Source organism: Heterocephalus glaber, unplaced genomic scaffold, assembly GCF_053883595.1.
Source record: "Heterocephalus glaber isolate CG9 unplaced genomic scaffold, H.glaber_assembly_v1.0 deba00001550, whole genome shotgun sequence".
Taxonomy (NCBI): domain Eukaryota; kingdom Metazoa; phylum Chordata; class Mammalia; order Rodentia; family Bathyergidae; genus Heterocephalus; species Heterocephalus glaber.
Window position 1 is genome coordinate 2841964 of NW_028258343.1, and position 20727 is coordinate 2862690.

At 37.3% G+C, this 20727-nt stretch overlaps 1 protein-coding gene across 4 annotated transcripts in view; it reads right to left on the minus strand.

Annotated features, from left to right (window-relative positions):
* The window catches only part of Map3k5 (mitogen-activated protein kinase kinase kinase 5), a 219275-nt gene that overhangs the window by 113149 nt on the left and 85399 nt on the right, over positions 1 to 20727 (minus strand). For all 4 annotated transcript variants that reach the window (XM_004871479.4, XM_004871478.4, XM_021249572.2 and 1 more), the window contains exons 4-7: positions 17392 to 17585; positions 16475 to 16643; positions 14665 to 14771; positions 12170 to 12340 (exon numbers count right to left, since the gene is read on the minus strand). In XM_004871479.4, coding sequence (XP_004871536.1) covers positions 12170 to 12340; positions 14665 to 14771; positions 16475 to 16643; positions 17392 to 17585 — 641 coding nt within the window. The remainder of the gene's footprint in view (positions 1 to 12169; positions 12341 to 14664; positions 14772 to 16474; positions 16644 to 17391; positions 17586 to 20727) is intronic.

The following is a 20727-nucleotide window of genomic DNA, read 5'->3' on the forward strand; positions in this document are numbered from 1 at the left end:
CCTTGAAGAAGTGATCTATGATTCTTTATTCATTCTGTTATTAAAAACCTTATTGACTGGAAAGCTCAGTCACAGAAAGCATGCTGATCCTTCCTAGCACCATTTTTGTACTCTCTGGTTCTTTGGTGCCAATTTTCTATGTATACTTTATCATTATCATTTTTAAAATGTCAAGCTTGATAAACAATGCATGTAGATGTTTAAAAAGTAAAAATATTCATTTTTGCTGAAGCTGATTTTAGGGTAATTGTGCCACAGTATCAAACAACTTGAAAATCCCAACTCCTGTTCATGCCACATTTCAGATCATGAATTTTGCAAATGGTTCAGCTCTGCTCCATGTTGTCTTCCCTCTGGAACCCAATCTAAAGGAACAGCCTCTTATGGAAAGTCCAAGAAAAAAGGACAGATAGCACAACCACAAAATGACTCATAAAGCTTATGCTTAGAACACGCATGCATTTAAGACATACAACCAGGCCTGTGTGTTTCGAATGCTATTATGATATAGCACAGGTGGTATTCTCTATCAAAGAAAGCTGATTTACACCAAATATTAAGAGAAACATAATGGTGGCCTCTAATTACTAAGTACCTTGTAGGCACAAGCATTGTATGAGATACTTCGGGTGTAATATTTCTAACTCCAACAGTTCCTTAACATTGGGGGAGGTCCTTGCCTGTTGGGAGCAATACTACATAATTCTAGGGATAAATCATTTGGTTAGCCTAGTTCTCTTGCCTACAGCCCAGCTACAGAGTAACTCCAGTTTGGCCTCCCGTCACAACTGAGACTTCAGTGATCCAGTGATGCTGTGATTCTCCAGGACAAGAAACATCCTGGGAGAACAAACATCTGCTCAGTTCCTCATTGTTCTTGGACTGATTAACATCTTGTTTGCCGGAGATGTACTGAACTCTCTGCAAGCCTTCCGTTACACCTTGTTTATCCCAATGTGAACTACTGAACTCTCTGCAAGTCATCTGTTACATTTGTTTCTCCCGATGTACTGAATAAAAGGTGTGGTAAGCTGGGGGCTTTTGTCTTTGCTGCCCAGAGCAGCACCGATCAGACCTAAAGCTCAGCTTCTTCTCGGTCTCATTTTTCTACCTTTCCTGTAATTCGCCGTGTGCTGCTGTGGCTCGCAGGAGACCAGGACTAACTGCAGAGGTTCTGGTAACGTCCCCTTCCCCTGTCCCCTACACTTGCCAAGAAGGAAACTGAAGGACAGAAATACTAAGTCATGCAGGGTACAAGTAGTCAAACAGGAACTTAGCGTAGCTCTGCTGGATTCCACAGCCTGGGTCCTCTTCTCTGTGTCATTCTGTCTATTCTTGGTTTGGGTTTAAAAACACATTTTTAGTTCATTTTTCATTCTTTCTATTTCTATTTTTGTTTCGTTTGGTAAAGAGAGTTGAGTGACACAGGAAAAATTAAAAGGATAAATACAGGCAAATAAAACTTTATATTTAGGATAAAGTTTGTATTCCACATACAACAGAAACAAACGATGATACATTCTATGTAAGAATGGTGCTTTTCACAAAATATATTTAATCAGTCTCTTTAGATTAAAGACTAGTATTTCAAAAAGACTAATGTGGCAATATTGCTGAAACAGACCCATAAAAACACACTAAAGAAGTTGGATGCTATTGAAAATTTCAGTTTAAAATTAACAAAAGGGTAAATGAACATGAACAATATAAAAGTCTGTATATAGGCAATGTACAACAATGGTTAATAGTGCAAAACTATAAAGATAAACAAGATCATTCGGCACGAATAATGATCAATTAGAAAAGACTTTGTTTGGGAAACATCTTAGGGAAGGAACTGGACATTCTCATTTTAAGAGAATTCTGCCTATCTCTGAATAATAATATTACTTCCACCCCATTGATTGTTTCTATTATATTATTATTTGTTGAAAGAGTAAAAAGTTACATTATTAAACTTAGTATTACATTTGGAATGCAATACTTCTTGTATTCTGTTACTACATTTAAAATGAATTACTTCTCATGTAAGCTTTCGAATAGATTCTTGTTCAAGAACTACCTTGTTATTAATTGAAGTTGTCGCCTGATTGCAAACTAGCTTTAAAAGCAATAAGCTCTTGATTGTAAAGTGAGCCTTCAAAATAAAGACTGTTCACTTTTTGTATCTTCACTGAAATGTTCAACAAAAATCTAGCATAAAAGAAATATTCTTGAATTGCCTATTTCTAGCTAACGAGCACCTACTTTCCAACAAAGAAGAAACTGAACTCAAGTTCTTTCTATTTGGCTGATTCTTCCTCGTTTGTGATATAACAGCTGTGGTTCTTTCGGTGAGATACAAGCAATTAAATTAGCATTACATGGTGCTTTGGATCTCTAGGGATAATTCTGAAATCATCACTCATAAAATAACTCAGAGGCAAAGCAGGACAGCATGTGTAGAAAACTGGTGCCGAATCACCCTGCTGATTTGATCTGGAATTGGTGGAATAACCTCTCCAATTTAAACTATTTATTTGTATGTATTCCTTAGTATAATAGAAAATTCAGGAAAAAAAATAAAAGCACCCCAAATTCTAATTTTCTTCTTCCAGCCCTTTTACTATACCCAGACATTTTTGGCTATAAGAGAGAATAATGCTGTTTTTATAACTTTTTGATATGACAAGATATCATAATATATGTCACATTTTACAAACCCACCATTTTCTTCTGGGCATATCCACAAAAGAATTGAAAGCAGGATCTCAGAGATAATTCATACATCGATGTTCATAGCTGCATTATTTACAATATCCAAAAGATGGAAACAACTTGCATGTCCACTGACAGATGAATGGATAAACAAAATTTGGTTTATACACACAATGAAAGAGTAGTTGGCCTTAAAAAGGAAGGAAATACTAACATACCACAATATACATGAACCTTGAAAATATCATGCTAAGTGAAACTGGACAACCACAAAGCAAATAGCACTTATATAAGTATCTGCAGTAGTAAGATTCACAGACAGAAAGTAGAATGGTGGTTGCCAGGTATTGAGGGAAGGAATGAATGGAAGTTGTTATTTAATGGGTACAGAGTTTCAGTTTTGCTAGATGAAGAGTTCTGTGGTTGGATGATGACAGGTGCACAACATGAATGTAATTAATGCTGGTGAACTGTACATTTAAAAAATAGTCAAGATGGTAGCTGGGTGTAGTGGTCCATGCCTGTAATCCCAGCACTCTGGGAGGCTGACGTAGGAAGATCACAAGTTGGAGCCCAGCCTGGGCAACTGAGCAACTTAGCAAGACTCTATATCAAAATAACAATTAAGAAAAGGTGGTGGTGTGGTGTTCGGGACTATGGCTCAGTGCAAAGGCCATGGATTCAATCCCCCCCAAATTTACATACAGTATAGTTTTACCACGATCATCAAAACAAAACAAAAACCTCCACAATCTTGAACGAATGATATTCCATCTTGTGAAGATGTTTTCCTTGGTTTGTTGTTCAATGAGTAAAATTTTTCTTACTCTTCTATGTTCTCACTCCTTTTCAGTATAATGCCTGACATACATCTGTTTGCTCCTTCATTCCTCTGATAATGGAACTGCATGAAGCAAGTCTTAGTTGCTCCCCTTAGATGCTCAATTTTATTAATCAAAATTAGGAAACCATGACTGTGACATATTAAACACTATCATTCTTGGACTTGAACTTGGTCCTGCTATAACAGATCTTCATCCAATCTATCATCTGGTGCATGTAGTATTAATTAAGATCCATGTATGAGACAATGTGCTAAGGCATGTGTTTACAAAGCAATTGTAGACATATTATGTGTTTTACCCAAGTACCAAGGTCATCCTGGAACTGCTAGTCCCTTGGAAACATCTACATCTGGACACCAGCAAGCTGGGCATCATGTTGAGTTGCTAAAACTCTACAGGCTTGTATTCTAAAAACAAAGATAACCCAAAGATAGAAATCTGACAGACACAACAAAGGACTAAACAAAATAATGTCAATGGAATTGTGTCAAGATAAAATTCTGGAGTAGGGGGAGGAGGGAAGGAAAATAGTGGAAACGGAGATAACACTGAGAAAGCTATCTTGAAGCCAAAACAAAGAAACAAGTGCTAATCTGGCAAATGGAAAACAGACATTAGTCTTTATTAGTCTGTCAATTGGGTTTTTCCATAACTCTTCTAAAGTAAAGACAACCCCACTAATAATGCAAAAACTAAATCTTTATTAGGCATACTACTGTTTGAATAGCAATATCATTGACGTAAAAGAAAATTAGTTGATAAGGCAAGCTTCTCTGTTCTTTCCCAAAGTACTATGGAAAAATGATCACATTAATGCTAAAAACAGACTTATTGCTTTTAATGCCAACTATGAATCTTTTTGTGACATTTTAACAGGAGATAATGACTATGCTAATATAGTAGAGGCACCTAGTTTCCTTTCAAAGTTCTGAAAATGATTTCATATCTCCTTAAGAATGGGAACACCACCTTTTTCACAACCAAATGTAACTTTAAGCAAGCAAACATGTGACCCATGATGGCCTGACACATTACATTCAAACAAGGCCTGTGTGAATGTTATGCAGTCTATACATTGTACAGTCTACACTCTATATATTTCCCCTCATTTCTACAACACTTAGCTAGATCCAGAAAAAAGAGAAAGAGAACTTTTAGGAAAAAGGAACTTTAATGCAATTTCCATCTCAAGCACAGAGAAATACAACAAATATAGAGAGAAATACAAATATTCTTATGTATTATACACTAAGAATATAACACTAGATGCCTAATAGATATTAGGATATATAGTTTTTTGCGCTGGGGTCTCACTGTGTAGTCCAGGCTGGCCTTGAACTCACTATGTAGCCCTGGATGACCTCAAACTTGCAGCAATTCTCCTGCCTCAGCCTCCCAAGTGCTGGGATTACAAGAGTGCACCACCACACCCAGCTTAGGTTTTTCGATTTTAATGTATGTTTCTTCTAATCTTAACTACAGAGCACTCATCCCTGCCAAAGGAAGTCCCATCATGTAGTACTGGACTGATCACAAAACACTAGAAGCACAAAGATGAAAGGAAAGTCCGGGTATGTTTTAGGAGCAGGTTTTCTCAGTCGCAAGGGAAAGATACACCAAATACTAGCTCCTTTTACCTTGCCATTGGTATAGCTAATCTGGACTGATCCCAGAATGGTCACAGCCACCTGGCAACCCTAAAGAAGGCTTCCTTGGGCTGGGGATTTAGCTCAGTGGTTCCGGCGCCTGCCTCGAAAGTGCAAGGTCCCGAGTCCGATCCCTGGTTCCAAAAAAAAAGAAGGCTTCCTTGAGGGCAGAGCTACCCAGATGGGCAGAGTCTCCCTTGGAAATATTGATGAAAAGGACCTGAGCTGATACATATTTTAAAGCTGTTGACTCAAACTATGCTAGAGCCAATCCTACTTCTAGATTCATGCTTTAGAAGATGCATTTTTTATTGTTTAAACTCATTGGAATAAGGTGTTCTTGTTCTTGTAGGATGCTAGGAGCATACTCACCTAGGTAGGTATCATTGCTAGCTTTTAAATATGAAAACTTAATTTTCTAAAGGTGAAGTAATTTTCCTAAGATTACACTGTTTCCAAGTACTGAGTCAATATTTATTCTTATCAATTTCCCTTCTGTCACTTATTTAAAACTTTATATTGAACAGCTATGATAAAAAGGCACAATTTTTAATAAACTAAAAGTACACTACAGTTTACCTGAAGATAAAAAGGGCATTTCTCATATTTTATCTTGGAGTAAATATAGAAATACAATTTGGCCCTTCATATATATAGATTCTGCATCCAAGGATTCAACCCACCTTGGGTTGAATATATTTTTGGAAAAAAACTTATGTTTACACTGAATATGTACGGACTATTTTCCTGTCATTATTACCTAAACAATATAGGATAGAAGATATCTGCATAGCGAATAACTGATAATTTGAAATAGGAAGAAAAGGTCCAAAGGGGTAGGGGAAGTGGGAGGGGCAGGGGAAAGGAAAGAAGGGAAAGGAAAAATTATGAGAAAAGAAAAAAATGGAAACAAAGTCTATGTAAATAGGGAAGGGTGGAGGGGGTGGAGGGTGCACAGGTAATAGGGAAAAAATAAGAACCAAGATACATCATGTACAGGTACAAGCACCCAATGATAAATGTAAATGTACTGTGTACCTAAAATGTACCAATAAAAGAATTTAAGCAAAAAAAAATGCTAATATGTTGGCTTTGGAATTGGAAACACTGAGTTTCAAATTCTTCACTATAGGTACAGGCTTCATAAAATAGGCATATTTAAACTCTTTGCTTCATCTTTAAATAAGGATGTTAAGACCCAGTGAGTGGTAGAGAGCTTGCCTAGCATGTGCGGGTCCCCAGGTTTGGTCTCCAGGACTGGAAATAAAATAATATTGCAAAAAGATTAAAAAAGGATATTAATACCTTATTTACCATATTTTGTTCATAGGTTATTGTGATTGTTATATAAAATATGTATGCCAGGTCCTTAATATAGTCCCTGGTATATAGCAAGTGAAAAATTATTATTTACTATCTCTAGCCTGTGTTAATTTTTTTCTGACATTGAACTATTACAGCATGTTTTTATTGGTTTCACTCATTTAATAATTTTTTGCCTCTCATTGTTAAAATAAAATAGAGTGTATGGAAGGATATGCACAGGTTATATGTACATACCACTGTCCCATTTTATATAAAGGACTTCAGTTTCTGTAGATTTCACTATCCACAGGGGTCTTTGAACCAATTCTCCAAGAATACTAAAGACAAATGTGATACTATTATTTCAGTCAACCTCAAGAGCTTCAGTGAACAACAACAACAACAACAACACAAAAATGAAGGAAATGATCCTGAAAAACATCAAATATCAGAGAACTATTTTTGGAATGCTTAAATCAGCAGGATATATTCATTCAAACTATTCAGCCTCTATATCAGATAAGATTCAACAACCAAAGTTTGTTCTAACAATATATCATAGTTCAGCAAACTTAAAATCTAAACCATACAACTTCTTTCTTATGTTCAGTTTTCACATTCTAAATCTCCAATTAAAGCTCTCAGAAAATAGAAGTGCATTAGAGGGTTTCCCTGGCAAAAAGGTATCATGTACTGGACTTGAATCAGATACTATGCTCAGGGGAGCATAGAAAACTTCCCCTCTATTGTGGGGCAGGAACGTTTAACTTATCAACAATACTAAAAAAAAAACCAAGAATCAGAAGAAAGGGTTTGATGGGCCATTATCACAACTGCTTGGGGGCTCTTTTGCTATTGAGCTGAAGTTCCTATCCTTAAAATTTCCATAGTCAGGGGCGGGGGGATTTAGCTCAGTGGTTCTGCCACCTGCTTCGCAAGCTCAAGGTCCCAAGTTCAATCCCTGGTACCAAAAAAAAATTTCCACAGTCTCTAGATCACTGTTTTTTCAAGCCACCAGAAAATGATTCAGTCCGTGGAAAGAAGCCCGAGGGACTGGTCACCCCCTCTCCTTATCCCAGCACCTGCATGTGACAAGTGAAAACTCAGAGGATTATAACTCAAAAAGAGAACTGAAACCTCCTTTTGGTTCCCAGAACTCAGGGTAGGTGCAGTCCTGAGCACATCTGGGCAGATGCCTGATAAGCACAGCACCTTGGCAGGGCGGTTTTCCTTCTCAGCCTAACAGGAAGGGCTGTGTCAACAAGTGCGTGTCTGCATTATCCTGGAAGAGTGAGCAAAACAGCAAGAAATGCTGAAGTAGCTTTATGAGTGTAAGGGCATGAAAAAGCATCCATTTGAAAATTGGGGAGTCCTTCTTAGTGTGTTTTAGGGCAAAGGGATAGAATGACAATAATGGTAAGTTACAGAAAGGTACTCTCCGGTAAAAGTGACATCTTTACATTACTAAATATATCTGTAAGTGATGCATGCAAGATCAATTCCTAAGGATTCTGTCATTAAAATCTTTGAACTCTAAAAGCTTTCCCTGTTCTTACTGGAAAATTAATGAGTAGCTTCAAATGAAATCATAAAAATCTGAATATCTTCCACTTGACCTGAAGACCTCCACCACAAAGCTCTTTTGAGAGCTAGTTAATGTTCTTAGGTTAAATGGGAAGCATACAAAAAGGACAAGAAAAGTTAAAACCAAACCAGAATAAAATCAGAAAAAATCCTCTACTCCCTAACTGAACTCTGCCCGACCTTGAAAATGTCTTTCAGTAATCTAAACTGGCTTGTTTTTAAATGAGAACATTTCTATTTTATTCCTGTACACAATACACACTAACTTCCTAGGACATGTTTTCCCCTTGAATTTACAGAACATGAAAACCAGGCATTTTTAGGATTATTGATGCATTTAATTATTTCTGTCAGCTGAGAAGTATTTATACTGGACACACTGCTCCCCAAATAGCAGATTCTAATTCTCCTACCATTAAGAATGTTGCTCAAGTGTAAATGTCAGGTCAATAGAAAGGCTGCATAGTTACATTCCTCTTTTGTAGTAGCAGGAGAAAAAAATACAAAACTCTTTGAATTGTAGTAAAAATTGATACAACATATTCAAAATTCTAAACCAATGCTTCTTATGAAGAATCTAGGAAATCACTGTTCTCATGTTTTCCTCTTCATTTATAACCCATCACTTCATTTTAGTCTCCCTATGACCTGTTTTTCAACCTTGTATAAATGAAACTGTACTCTACCAATCTATTATGATTTAGATCTAAAATATCTCCCAAAAGTTTCATATTTGAGGGTGGGCCACTGTAACTTGCAAGGGTGTATTCTTGTCACCAGCTTCTCCCTTCTCTCTCTGCTTGTTGAGCCAGGTAGAGTACCATACACCTGTGATAAAAGCTACTTGGGAAGCTAAGGCAAAGGAGGATCCCAAGTTCAAGACTAACCTGGGTAACTTAGTGCCACCTGTCACAAAAACTTTTTTAAAGAAACAGCTGGGGATGTAGTTCAGTGGTGAGCATTTGCCTAGCATGGGCAAGGCCCTGGGTTCAATCCCCAATACCTCTCCTCCCAAAAAATTTTAGTGGACATTTGTGACTCCTCTTTTGCAAATGACCTATTCATATACTAGGCATACTTTAAATATTTCTTTTCTTAAAGATACTTAGGAGCCATTTATATATATATATATGTGAATACAAATCCTATATTGGTTAGATACATTGCTCATTATAATTTACTTTTTCACTTGTTGATGCTATCTTTTATACTTATTCATATATTTATCTTTTCCAGTATTCAATATTCTTTGCTATACATCCAAGTATCCATTTGGTATCTCTTCCCTTCACAGCCTAAAAGTTTTCTTGTAATGAAGTACATTTCTTATACTTAAGGTCCACTGGCAACAATTATTTCCATTTTTATTTACCTAGAATTGTCCTTGTTTCACCCACATTTTTGAAAGGTACTATCACTGAGTACAGAACGCTTAGCTGACTGTTTTTTTCTTTCACCACAATAATGGTGTCATTTCATTTTCTTCTGGCTTCCCTCTAAGCAGTCCCTTTCCCTTATGGAATGTATTTTTTTCTTTAGCTGCATTTATGCTATTTTCTTGCATTTCTATTTTTCAGCAATTTTATGATGATGTACCAAGAGATGATTTTCTTTGTATTTATCCTGCCTGTGTTTTTCTGAGCTTCCTAACTGTGAGGGCTCTTTTTGTTGTTGGTGGTGGTGGGGTGCATGTGTGCAAGTGTGTGTGTGTGTGTGTGTGTGTGTGTGTGATTGAGATGATATTTCTCTTCAAATTCTAATTCTTCAAATATTTATCTTTCCTCTCCTCCTGGGGCCTCAAATTAAAAGCATTTTAAACTGCTCAATGCTGTTTCACAGGTCACTGAGATTACTAATTTCTTTTTCAATCTTTTCCTTTCCTCTGCTTCAATTTGATTTCTAATAACTTGTTTTCTAGTTTATTGGCCTTTTCTAGTACTATGCCCTACCTATCTGCCACCACTCCCATTTGCTGATACCTTTTACTCCAGATATTATATTTTTCAGTTCTAAAATTTCCATTTGGTCCCTTTTCAACTTCTACATATCTCTTATAATTCCTTATAATATCACTCATTATATTCACCTTTTCAAGCAGATTCTTTAAGAAATTTATTATTTTATGTCCTTGACTGATAATTCCAAACTTTGTGTTGTTCGTGGGTTTACTTCTATGATGGATATTTCTTCTCAATTACGGATTATTCTCCATTTCTTCATATTTTCTCAGTTTTTTATGGTGTATCAGACATTTTAGGTATGTTGTAGAGAGTTTGGATTCTGTAATTCTACTCCTGAGGGTACTGAGCTCCATTACATCAGGCAAATAAATTATTATTGATTCATTTTGATCATGTGGAAACTTGCTTTTAGATTGTATTAGGGTAGGTCTGTTTTGGCCTTGTTCCTAATTTTAATGCACTCCCCTTCATCCTGAGATGTAGTTTCTATTCCTAAGGCTTGACCACTTCAGAGCTTCATTGGAAACTTCAAGTCCCTCTGGCTTGGTAGGTTCAAACTCCCAACTGTCTCCTCTGCAATGACAGCTGCTAAAATCTGTTCATCTTTGTAGCCTTCCGGCTGCCATTCCTCCAGGACTCTTTTGAGTTTTACTGGGCACATGTGTGCTCCAGGGGTTCACCACGTAGTTCATACAGATTTAGGGCTCTTTCCTTTATGGCATCTTCATTTAGGGGTGATCCCACTTAACTTCCAGGCATTCTGGTGGTCTCAGAGTGACTTCGCAGTCCAAAAAGACCGTGATGCCTGCCTTGGGTTCTACCTGTCCCAGCCATGCAGTCCCGGGAGTCCTCAAGGGAAAAGCCATTTAAATGAAGACTTTACTCTCTGTGCTTTCCTTCATCCAAGGATCAAAACCTCCCCTGTTACTGACACCTTTTATTCACTTTAAACTTTTTTTCTTTTCTTTCTTTTTTGTGTTTTTCCAAAAAATATGATTGTCATTGGCAAGATCATTGCAACAGAAAACATTGTGCCTATTCCAAAAGCCAGTACTTTGAGGAGCACAGGCACATTTTAATGCAACCTATTCTTCCCAGTCTACTCTTTATAGGATTTTTAAGCCTTGTTTAAGAAATACTTTTGTATTCCAAAGCCATAAGCATAGCTTGTGTTTTATATTGTATTCTAAAACTATTTTTCTAAATCATTTTTTCATATTTTGGTTTTTAATTCACTTAGAATTCTCTGTGTGTGATTTAAAATAGATCCAATTTTACTTTTCCAAAAGGATACATTTTCCCAGTGCTATTGTTAAAGAGTCCAGCCTTATGCCCTGGTTCATGAAGCCTAGCCTATTCAGTCAAAAATCACATCTCATATATACATCTCAATCTGTTCCAACATTTTATTTGTTCATACCTACAGCCACACTGAGAACTTTCTCTCTCTCCCTGTCTCCCTGTCTCTGTCTCTGTCTCTCTCCTCTTTTTCACTGGGGACTGAAAGAGCACCTTCACACTGAGCTACATCTCCAGCCTGTTTTGATTTTGTTTTTTAGGCAGGGTCCTCCTAAATCACTAAGTTGTCCAGGCTAGGCTCCAACTTCCATCCTCCGGCCTTTGCCTCCTGGAGTGCTGGGATTACAGGCATGTGTCACATGTTATCCGGTGGAAAAAGTCTTTGCCTCTCGTTCTTTTCCAAAATTGCTTTGCTTATTCTTGACCCATTATTCTTTCAAATATATTTTGGAATTGACTTATCAAATCACATAAAAAGCTCTGCTGGAAAGAATTAACATCTTTAAAACATAAAGCCTTCTTATCCACAAATTTGATATATTTTTCCATTCTTTCAGCTCTTTAATGTCTTTCTATAACTTTTTCCACAAAATTATATTTTGTTATTTATATTATATGGTTTATATAGATTGTTTTTCTCCAACTTATCCCGATTTGCTCTGCCATGTTAAATGAATTTCATCAAATCAGGTGCTAAAGTTACACAACCTTACATTTCTTTCATAATATTTAACCCAGTGCATAAGAATAATATTTTAACACTCTCACTGCACACAATTTTGCATGCCCTGACTTATTAAGCAAGCAGTACACTTATATCCTCTATACTTACCAAGAAGCTCCATGGTCTCTACTTTCAGTGTCAGTGAAATTAGAGTCCAAAAACATGTCTTTGTAGATTCGACCAACCAGGCAATACATATCTGAAGCAACTTGCCCTTCACTTTGCACCATAGGAATCATAATATCAAGTGCTTTTGCTCTGTCTCCAGGAAGATTTCTCCTAAGGTAGAGAACATTGTTGTTTCAAAAGAGATCAGAAAAGCAATATAGGCCAGTTATCTTTCTCAAACTCTACTTAAATGTATTGATTCACATTAGTGAAGTTTGGCAGGACAAAAACAACAATTAGATTCCGAGAGTCCTCTGAAGATCTCTATTCTAAGCAATTTATTATTCTACTGCATGTCCATTGAGTATTAGCAAGGTTCTCTTTTGAGTTGTGCTTTTCATCATGATGATAGATTTGTACTTACCCATCCACAGTCCTTCCAATTTCCCTGCAGCTTATATGCAGGTTCAAGTTGATGAATTGAGATTAGAAGTAAATTATTCCAAATAGGAACAAACCCCTGACCTTATGGTTCAATGGGTTTTGCTCCAAAATGCTCAGCAAACTTGTTTACAGATAATACCAACAACCAAATCTAACTCGAGCTGCCTGATTTCTACATGTGACCAATTCATTATCTAAAGAAATGGCTTCATGTAGCTCACGTTTAAATAACACGTACATAGTTCCCAAAACCAGACAAAAGTTTTCTGGGAGTTTTCCTTTACTGGACTGTGGAAAATAATGCTATGTGAAAAAGTCAGTCACAAAAAACCATATACTATATAATTCCATTTATTTAAAGTATCTAGATTAGACAAATCTATAGAGACAGAACATAGATTAGTGGTTGCCAGGGATTTGAGGATTTGGGGAGAAGTAGGAGAGTGACTGCTAGTGGGTAGGCAGTTTCTTTTAGGGGTAATGAGCTGTTCTAAAAGTTGTGGAGTTGATGGGCATATAACTCTATTAATATATTAAAAAGCCATTGAGTTATATACTTTAGATAAACTGTATGGGATATGAATTAAATTTCAACAAAGCTACTATTTACAAGATTATCATCTCTATTTGAGGTGCTGTTTCAAATTTTCTTCCCACAAAAATCTCATTCTATCTATTGTACTAAACATCTCGAGTTTAGAGTACTGCTTCATACAAGTACGCTTATCATTTCACTATATGCTACTTTAGGAAAGAGAGAGGAAACCAAGTAAAATTGTAAGAGGCTCTTATGAACTTTTACTTTCAATTTCAACATATAACTTATTGCATTCCACCTTTCAAAAAATGATTTACTTGAAAGCCAGTCGGAGCAGATAATCTCCACAGGTCTCATCTGCATCTATCAAATCTAAATGATATTCAATAAATGGGAAGATAAAATGGTCTCTTATTATACATTTGATGGTAAAGGTAGAGAATTCTACATTTTGGGTAGAAAATAAAGAAAGACAATTTCTGGTTAAGTGACATGCTGAGGTGGCAGAGCCTAGTGACCAGGAGCAGTCTCTGCCCCAGGAGGGCCTGGACTGGAGCCCCAATCCAGTGGCAGGCTCACTGGGAGCCTTTGGGGACAGTTACTCCACCTTTCCAGCTGCAGGTGCCTAATCTCTAAAACGATCCAGGTTTACATGGCACATGGCAAGTGTTCCATAAATACATTCTCTCCCTTTTTTTTTTTTCATTAGTCTCTTTAGTTGTGGCAATGACACATCTAGTCAACTCTCTTACCCCAGAAGAAAACAGCATGACAACTAACTAAGCACAGATTGGTGATCTGTTCCTCTCCAAGACCAGAGCGGGGATGGCCCCCATGGTGACCCTAGGCAGGAAGTAGCATCAAGATGTCTATCCTGCAGACTGAAGGCAGAGGTACGGCTGAAAGTGACTGTGTGAGTCTCAATCCTACAAGATTCATGGGTACATAATCTAAAATGTGACCAACAGAGTTGTGATTATATTAAGTTTGTTTAGGGGAGTCCTGCACAATATAGTCTCTGCTCAGGAATATAATTATCTGTACCCCACTTTAGTTAATATTTGTGTGAATGACCATTTGGTGTTGAGTATAAAGTTGGCCCTACATATCCACAGGTTCTGAATCCTTGGACTCAACCAATCACCCATCAAAAAATCAAGTCTGTATTGAATATGCACAGAATTTGTTTTTCGTGTCATTATTCCCTAAATAACACAATGCAACAACTGTCATATTCATATAATTTTAAAAGGTTTTTAAAACATAAATATCAGATACAAAGTTTGTCACAGAAGAACTGTAGAATTTAAATATATAAATAGTGTGAGACCTTTACTGACAAAAACAGCAGAAAAAACAATGCAAGCTTCTTTCTTATATTTTATCAGGTTAATAGATATGTTAATATTATATTCTAACAGGGAGTTGTTGCAAAGCCACAAGTACTCAGTAAACGTCTGCATATTGAACAATAATATGCAATAGTGCATTGGGGAAGGGGTTTTCCTCTTACCTATTCAGTGCGAATGCATAATGAAACTTCACATGGAGATGGGAGGCCAAATCAAAGGTTGGCAGTTTTTCTAAAGTCTCTACCAGCTTCACAATGGAATCATAGTCCTTTCAAATAAAAGGAGAATGGTAGAGAATTAAACCTTTAGGAGAAAGTTCTGATAACAAAATGTCTGTGTCAACCAGATCTGAATCTGAGAAGGGAATTAAATGAGAAGTTGGAGTCCGTGGGATACTTTGAAGAACTAGAAGAAACTGTTGTTTTTCTTCTGAGAAGTTTGGATAAAACTATTAGAAATATAATTACCATGTTTGACAAAAATCAACAAAATAAGAAAGAAACAGTCAACAGGATGGCATTCTACTGTCTACACATGGGTGGTTCACTTCTCCACAAAGCCAGACTCTGGCCTGCAGTGTTCTATCTATTACTTTCAGAGAAACAAAACATTTCAAGGGCAAAGAGCAATTGACTGAACTTCTATTACAAGTAGTAAAGGGTTTCATATCACATGAGTAAGCTCCTCTAGCCATGGGCTCCTCAGTGTCCATGTATGTGAGCCTCTCCTGTCTGTGTAAAGCTTTCCACAGATCTGAAAGCCTGAGGATGGGAATAAGAAGCCAGAAGTCACTTACATTTTACTATTTAAAAAAGTACAAATGACTCAACATTATCTTTCTTTATGGCAGAGTAGTACTCCATTGTGTGTAAACGCCACATTTTCTTTATCCATTCATCTGTTCATGGACATACATGCTGTTTCCAAGATTTAGGTATTATGAATTATGCTGCTATAAATATGGGTATGCACGTGTCACTGTAATATGGTGTCTTTCGGGAAGATATGCAGGAAAATGGATGGACGTTGAGACCATAATGTGTTTTTTGTTTGAGACCATAATGTTAAGTGAAACAAATTAGACACACAAGCTTAAATATTACATGATTTCTCTTCTATGAGAAACCAAAGCACTAAGAGCAAAATAAAAGATAGATAATAGGAAGTAGGGAGATAGATCTTTCTCAAAGAGGAAAGGGATCAAGAGATAGAGGGAGGGGAGAGGAAGGGAAGGAAAAGTGATAAAAAAGAAATGTATATATACCAACTCCCCAAAAGCAATATAAACATCATGTACTGCAAACATGTACTAATAAAGAAAATGATCTGAAAGAAAAAGTTTAAGAAAAACCTAATAGTAAATCTCCAACTCAAAGTACACTTTATTAATATTTACATATTTACATAATATACACATATTTAAAGAATACTGAGATATGCATGCCATTAAAAATAATATAGCATACTTAGTGTACCTCTGATTATGTTATTTTAAAGTTATTTTTATAATTCATCAAGTACAGACTCCTTGCTTCTGGCTAGCTAGGTCCAGCACTATCCATTTCAAACAACACAATTTCAAGAAGTAAAAGATATGTCCAAAAAGCTCTAGGAGTTTTCTGCCATTTGTCAAAACAAAGCTTTCGTTTATTGATAGGCGTGCCTGAGGCTAACAGAATAGAACAGACTGTCCAAGGGTTAGTTATGTGAGCAGATTTTTCTTTTTGTTCTTTTGGAGGAAAAGTCAAATCGTTTTAAGTCAAATCTTTATAAGTATTTCACAACCACTGATGGCTAACATATCTGAGTCTTTTTCATTGATCATAAAATCACAGGATGTGAAACTGAAACCGATCAATAAGTTACGTGCAGCATCATGAATAACATTAGCAAACTGAAATTTTACGTTAACACTCTTTTATTCTTCCAACAGGCTACATGACAATGATTTTACTTTAAGCATCTTCTCACCTGTATATCTCTGTAGGAAAGCAACAGATTGATGACAATATCTGCTGTCAAGACTTCAATATTATCTACTCGCTGCCGAATTCTTGTCAATTCAGCTGCCAATTCTTTACCAGTGTATAAATTCCGAGCTTTCCTGATATCATTGAGTATAGATTCCCGGAAGTACTGGCTAGTGAAAAAACCACACATTTCAAAGCATTAACAATATAAAAGATTTAATGACAAACAGTCATTTTATAAAGAAACGAATGACTTTTGTACATGAGTACTTTTCAATTCATTAAGATGCACAGAATGAATATCTCATGTATTTGGCATTATTAAGAAATTTGGGAGTCCACGTATTTAATATTCTGTCTTGTTTCAGAAACAGCTGAAGACAAAAGTATTCCATGTTAATGAATCCTCCTGCAATATGCACTTAAAATACCAGAAACTTTTTTATTTTGCTATTTTACTAGCTGTCCTAAACAAATTAGACATGACTATAATCTGACCATAATAAAACCTTTACTTCTAACTCAGCATCAACATCCACTACCACAAATAATCATTCTTAATTAAAATAGTTCTCTGCAATTTTTGTAGAGTTTTGGCTTTACCCTAGAAGTCCCTACTCATAGTCTGATGTTTCTGTACTTGATTTGCATATGTATTTTTAGCTCTGCCACTACTATATAGCAGTTAATAGCTTTTTGGGGAGAGAGGATAGATATCAAATTGTTCTATAAATAAAATGAATAAAATGTAACATGTGAACTATATGACATCTTTTTTACCCAATTAGAAAATATTGTACATTTTTTTCCGGTTCTTGGCTGTATGCTGGGATCTGGGGACTATCTGATAAGAAATACAAATGAATGAAGTAGAGTAACATTTCCCGATCATCACCAAGCGGCAGTATGAAACATTACCTGGAACTCGCTTGCGCCACCTTCAAAAGCTGGATGAACCGGTCCACAAGTGGTAAGCAGATGGGCCCCAGAAGCAGTTCGAAGTTGGGCTGCATAAGCTCAGTCAAGCCCTTCATGAAGCTGCTGTCACAGCAGTAGACCTTGTTGTGCGGTGTCACCATGTAAGGGATAAAGGAATAGTTCCCAGTGCACATCTGTGGAGAGAGGAGGTCCCAGCCGTGAGGATCTCGCCTGGGGGCGCCACAGCAACAGGAATCCCAGCTCCTTCTCCAGTGACTCATTTTAAATAACAGTGATGAATGTGAAAGGGAACAGAAAAGCCTCATTCTTATTTATGACCTATGAAAAGGAAACTTCCCAATTTCTTTAATTACTTACTTCAATCATAAAGACTTACAGATGACATAAAAAAGTAAAGGAGAGATTCTACCAATCATTAAATAAATATTCACCATCTTACGTGGGCTAAGGCACTAGAACACACGTTGTAGGGAAAACAGAGTAGAGTAGTTGAAAGCACAACTGTCAGCCTTCAGGGAACTTAAAAGGTAGTTAGTGACACAGCACAAATACAGTACTGGGAAATACTAAGTGCTATGCTTCCCGTCAAAGGCAGTGCAGGGCATGAGGCCAGGACACAGCTGCTCCCTTAGCCACGGCTACCCTTGTCTCCCACTCACTAGAACTAGAGACCCAGAAGTTATCCTTGACTTCTCATTTCCTTCCCCTCACACACTTGTCAAGGTCCTGTCTATTCTGCCTCCACAATGGATGTCATGTTTGTCCATCTGCCATCCTCCTCTCTGCCAGCACTGACGGCCAAGCCCCTGGTATGCCTGGCCTGAGCCTCTGTGGTTGGTTTTAACTGATCTCCCTGCTTCCACTCTGCCTTCCCCGAACCCTGCCCATCTCTTCTCTCCAAGATCATGCATCAGACTGCTTGCAGCAGCTGTGGGGAGCCCACCAGGTACTGAGATAAAGATGGGATGCTGCACTGCAGTCTAGAGGGCCTAGCCCTGCAGCACCTGCCTCCAGAGAACTCAGACTGTATCACTTTCCCCTCACTCACTACAACCTGGGGTCACTGATCTTCTATCAGTGATGGTGCTAATGAGGGCATATTCATGGCAACAAAAGCACTGCTGAGAAAAGGACGATGGGAGCTGGACTGGACAACCCTGAGTAAGCAAATCTGAATGGGGCTGAGTGCTCAGAGAAGGAAGGCTCAAGTAAAGACAAAGCAAAGGATTTTAAACCAGATATTCTGGATAATGATGAAACCACAAAAGGATCCCCAACATGGAAAGAAAACATGACCAAAGCTGTGCATTTTGGAAGTCAGGGCAGATTAACAGGATGAACTGAAAGAGAGCCAAGATTTAAAGAAATGAGGCAGGAAGCTACATAGCATGAGCACATCAGTAGCAGTGGCGATGTAGAAACAGAATCGTGTTCAACCATCAAAAGAAAGAACCATCTGCACCTGGAGAAGGAGTCAAAGGCCATTTAAAATGGGGCTACCTAAAAAGAGTTATAGTGCCAACAGAAAGAATTCACAGAGTACAGCTAGACTTGTCTATGAACATATTGCAATTTGAGGAATTTGCTGTATATCAGGTAATAAATTGCAAATGGAACCTGACTTCCAGTTAAGCTATGAAAAGAACTTCCAAAGGTTGAGGTGTGATTTGAAGCAGGATAGAGTAAAATGTTTATTTCTAGAGAAGATGGGATTTTAGGGGATTAACGGTGAAATTTAATGTGAAAATGTTAGAGAGTTGGAATACAATGTCATTATAAGAGAGTTTCAAGCCAAAACACAGACCTAGGAATTATTTAATATAGTCAAATCAAAGGAAATGGGAAAGAACCCTAAGAAAAAACACAGAAAAAAGCAAAGCAAAGGGCTCAGAACCATAATGGAGAATACAGTGAACCCTATTATCACTGTTACAGGAGCACAGGGACTCTAGAGTATCCACTGCCAGCCTTATTGGCACATGAAGAACAAGACAGCGTTTCTCCTGCCGTTTACTCACCACTGCTGTATGTCAAGGTACGCATGGTCATGTGTTTACCACAGTTCACTGAAAAAGATGCTGTTGTCTGTCTTGGACAGACAAGTGGACAGGGTGGTATCTATAATGGGTTTGGGACTCCAGCTTAGAGACTTTATGCATAGCATGTCATTACTTTAGGGTTTATGCACCATCCTGCATGGTGCTAACAGGTTCCTATTACTTTCAACAGGAAACCTGCTCACAACAAACAGACAAAAAATGCCTAATGCCCTTATAGCCAGGCTTAATTATTTATGAACACATTTTGCTTTAGGGCACTTGTACATCAGTAATGAAACAGAAACAGCCTTGACTTCCAGCTAATGCATGAAAAAAAATTCAACAGGATAAAGTAAGACTTTGAAATCAAGTACACTAAATTGTTTCTGTCCTAAGGTCTCTTTCATGCAACAATGATTGGAAGACTAATCGGAAAGAGAAAAAAAGAATTGTCCTGCTTCTACAATGTGACCAAGATCTCCTTGCATGCCCATCCAATTACTCCTTTTGCCAAGTCACTGCCTAAGCAGAAAAGGCAAGGATATCAACCAGGTTGTTTTCTATGGCCTACCAGTAGTGGAGAACCCACGGCATGCATGCCGCAGCAGGCAATTTGTTATCACTGAAAGCTCTAAAAGATTTGCTATCACTGGAACTATGCATGGAACTATCAAATACCCTTAGATACCTCATAATGCAAAATCACAAAAGAAAATGCTTTGAATCTTCTAAGATGCAAAATGAGAACAGACAGATGAAAAGCCAACCATCTAGAAAAGTATCGTATGTTAGGTTTAGAATATCATTCTTTTGCTGCTTGGTAAAGTTTTCCTCAGAAACTTTAAAACCATGTGTACAGTAGTTGTGTATAAGGCATGAAATATACATCACAAGTACTGGGCACTGGGGAATAATGTATTTGTAGAAAAGTATTCTGGAAGAGAATGACTATCAGATGTCTGGCAGTGGAAGAGTAAAGGGAGGAAAACAAGAGTCACAAAAGTAGCAAGAAAAGCAGATCCCGAAGTAAACCCCAAGGTAGAGAATTCTTCTTGAAAGCTGATATCCTTCAGAACCCTCGTTGAAAATACGGTAACTAGAATTCTCCTGAAGTTCCTGGCCTCATTGCACAATTTGGAGTTTCTTCTCTGTGATCCTGAAGCAATGATTTTTTTTCAAGTTCCACTATCAATGTCAAAAGTCTGAGAAAGCATGTTTTTCAAAATGATGAAAACTAATAATATGGGAACATTTATTTCCCGAGATAGCTCATGTA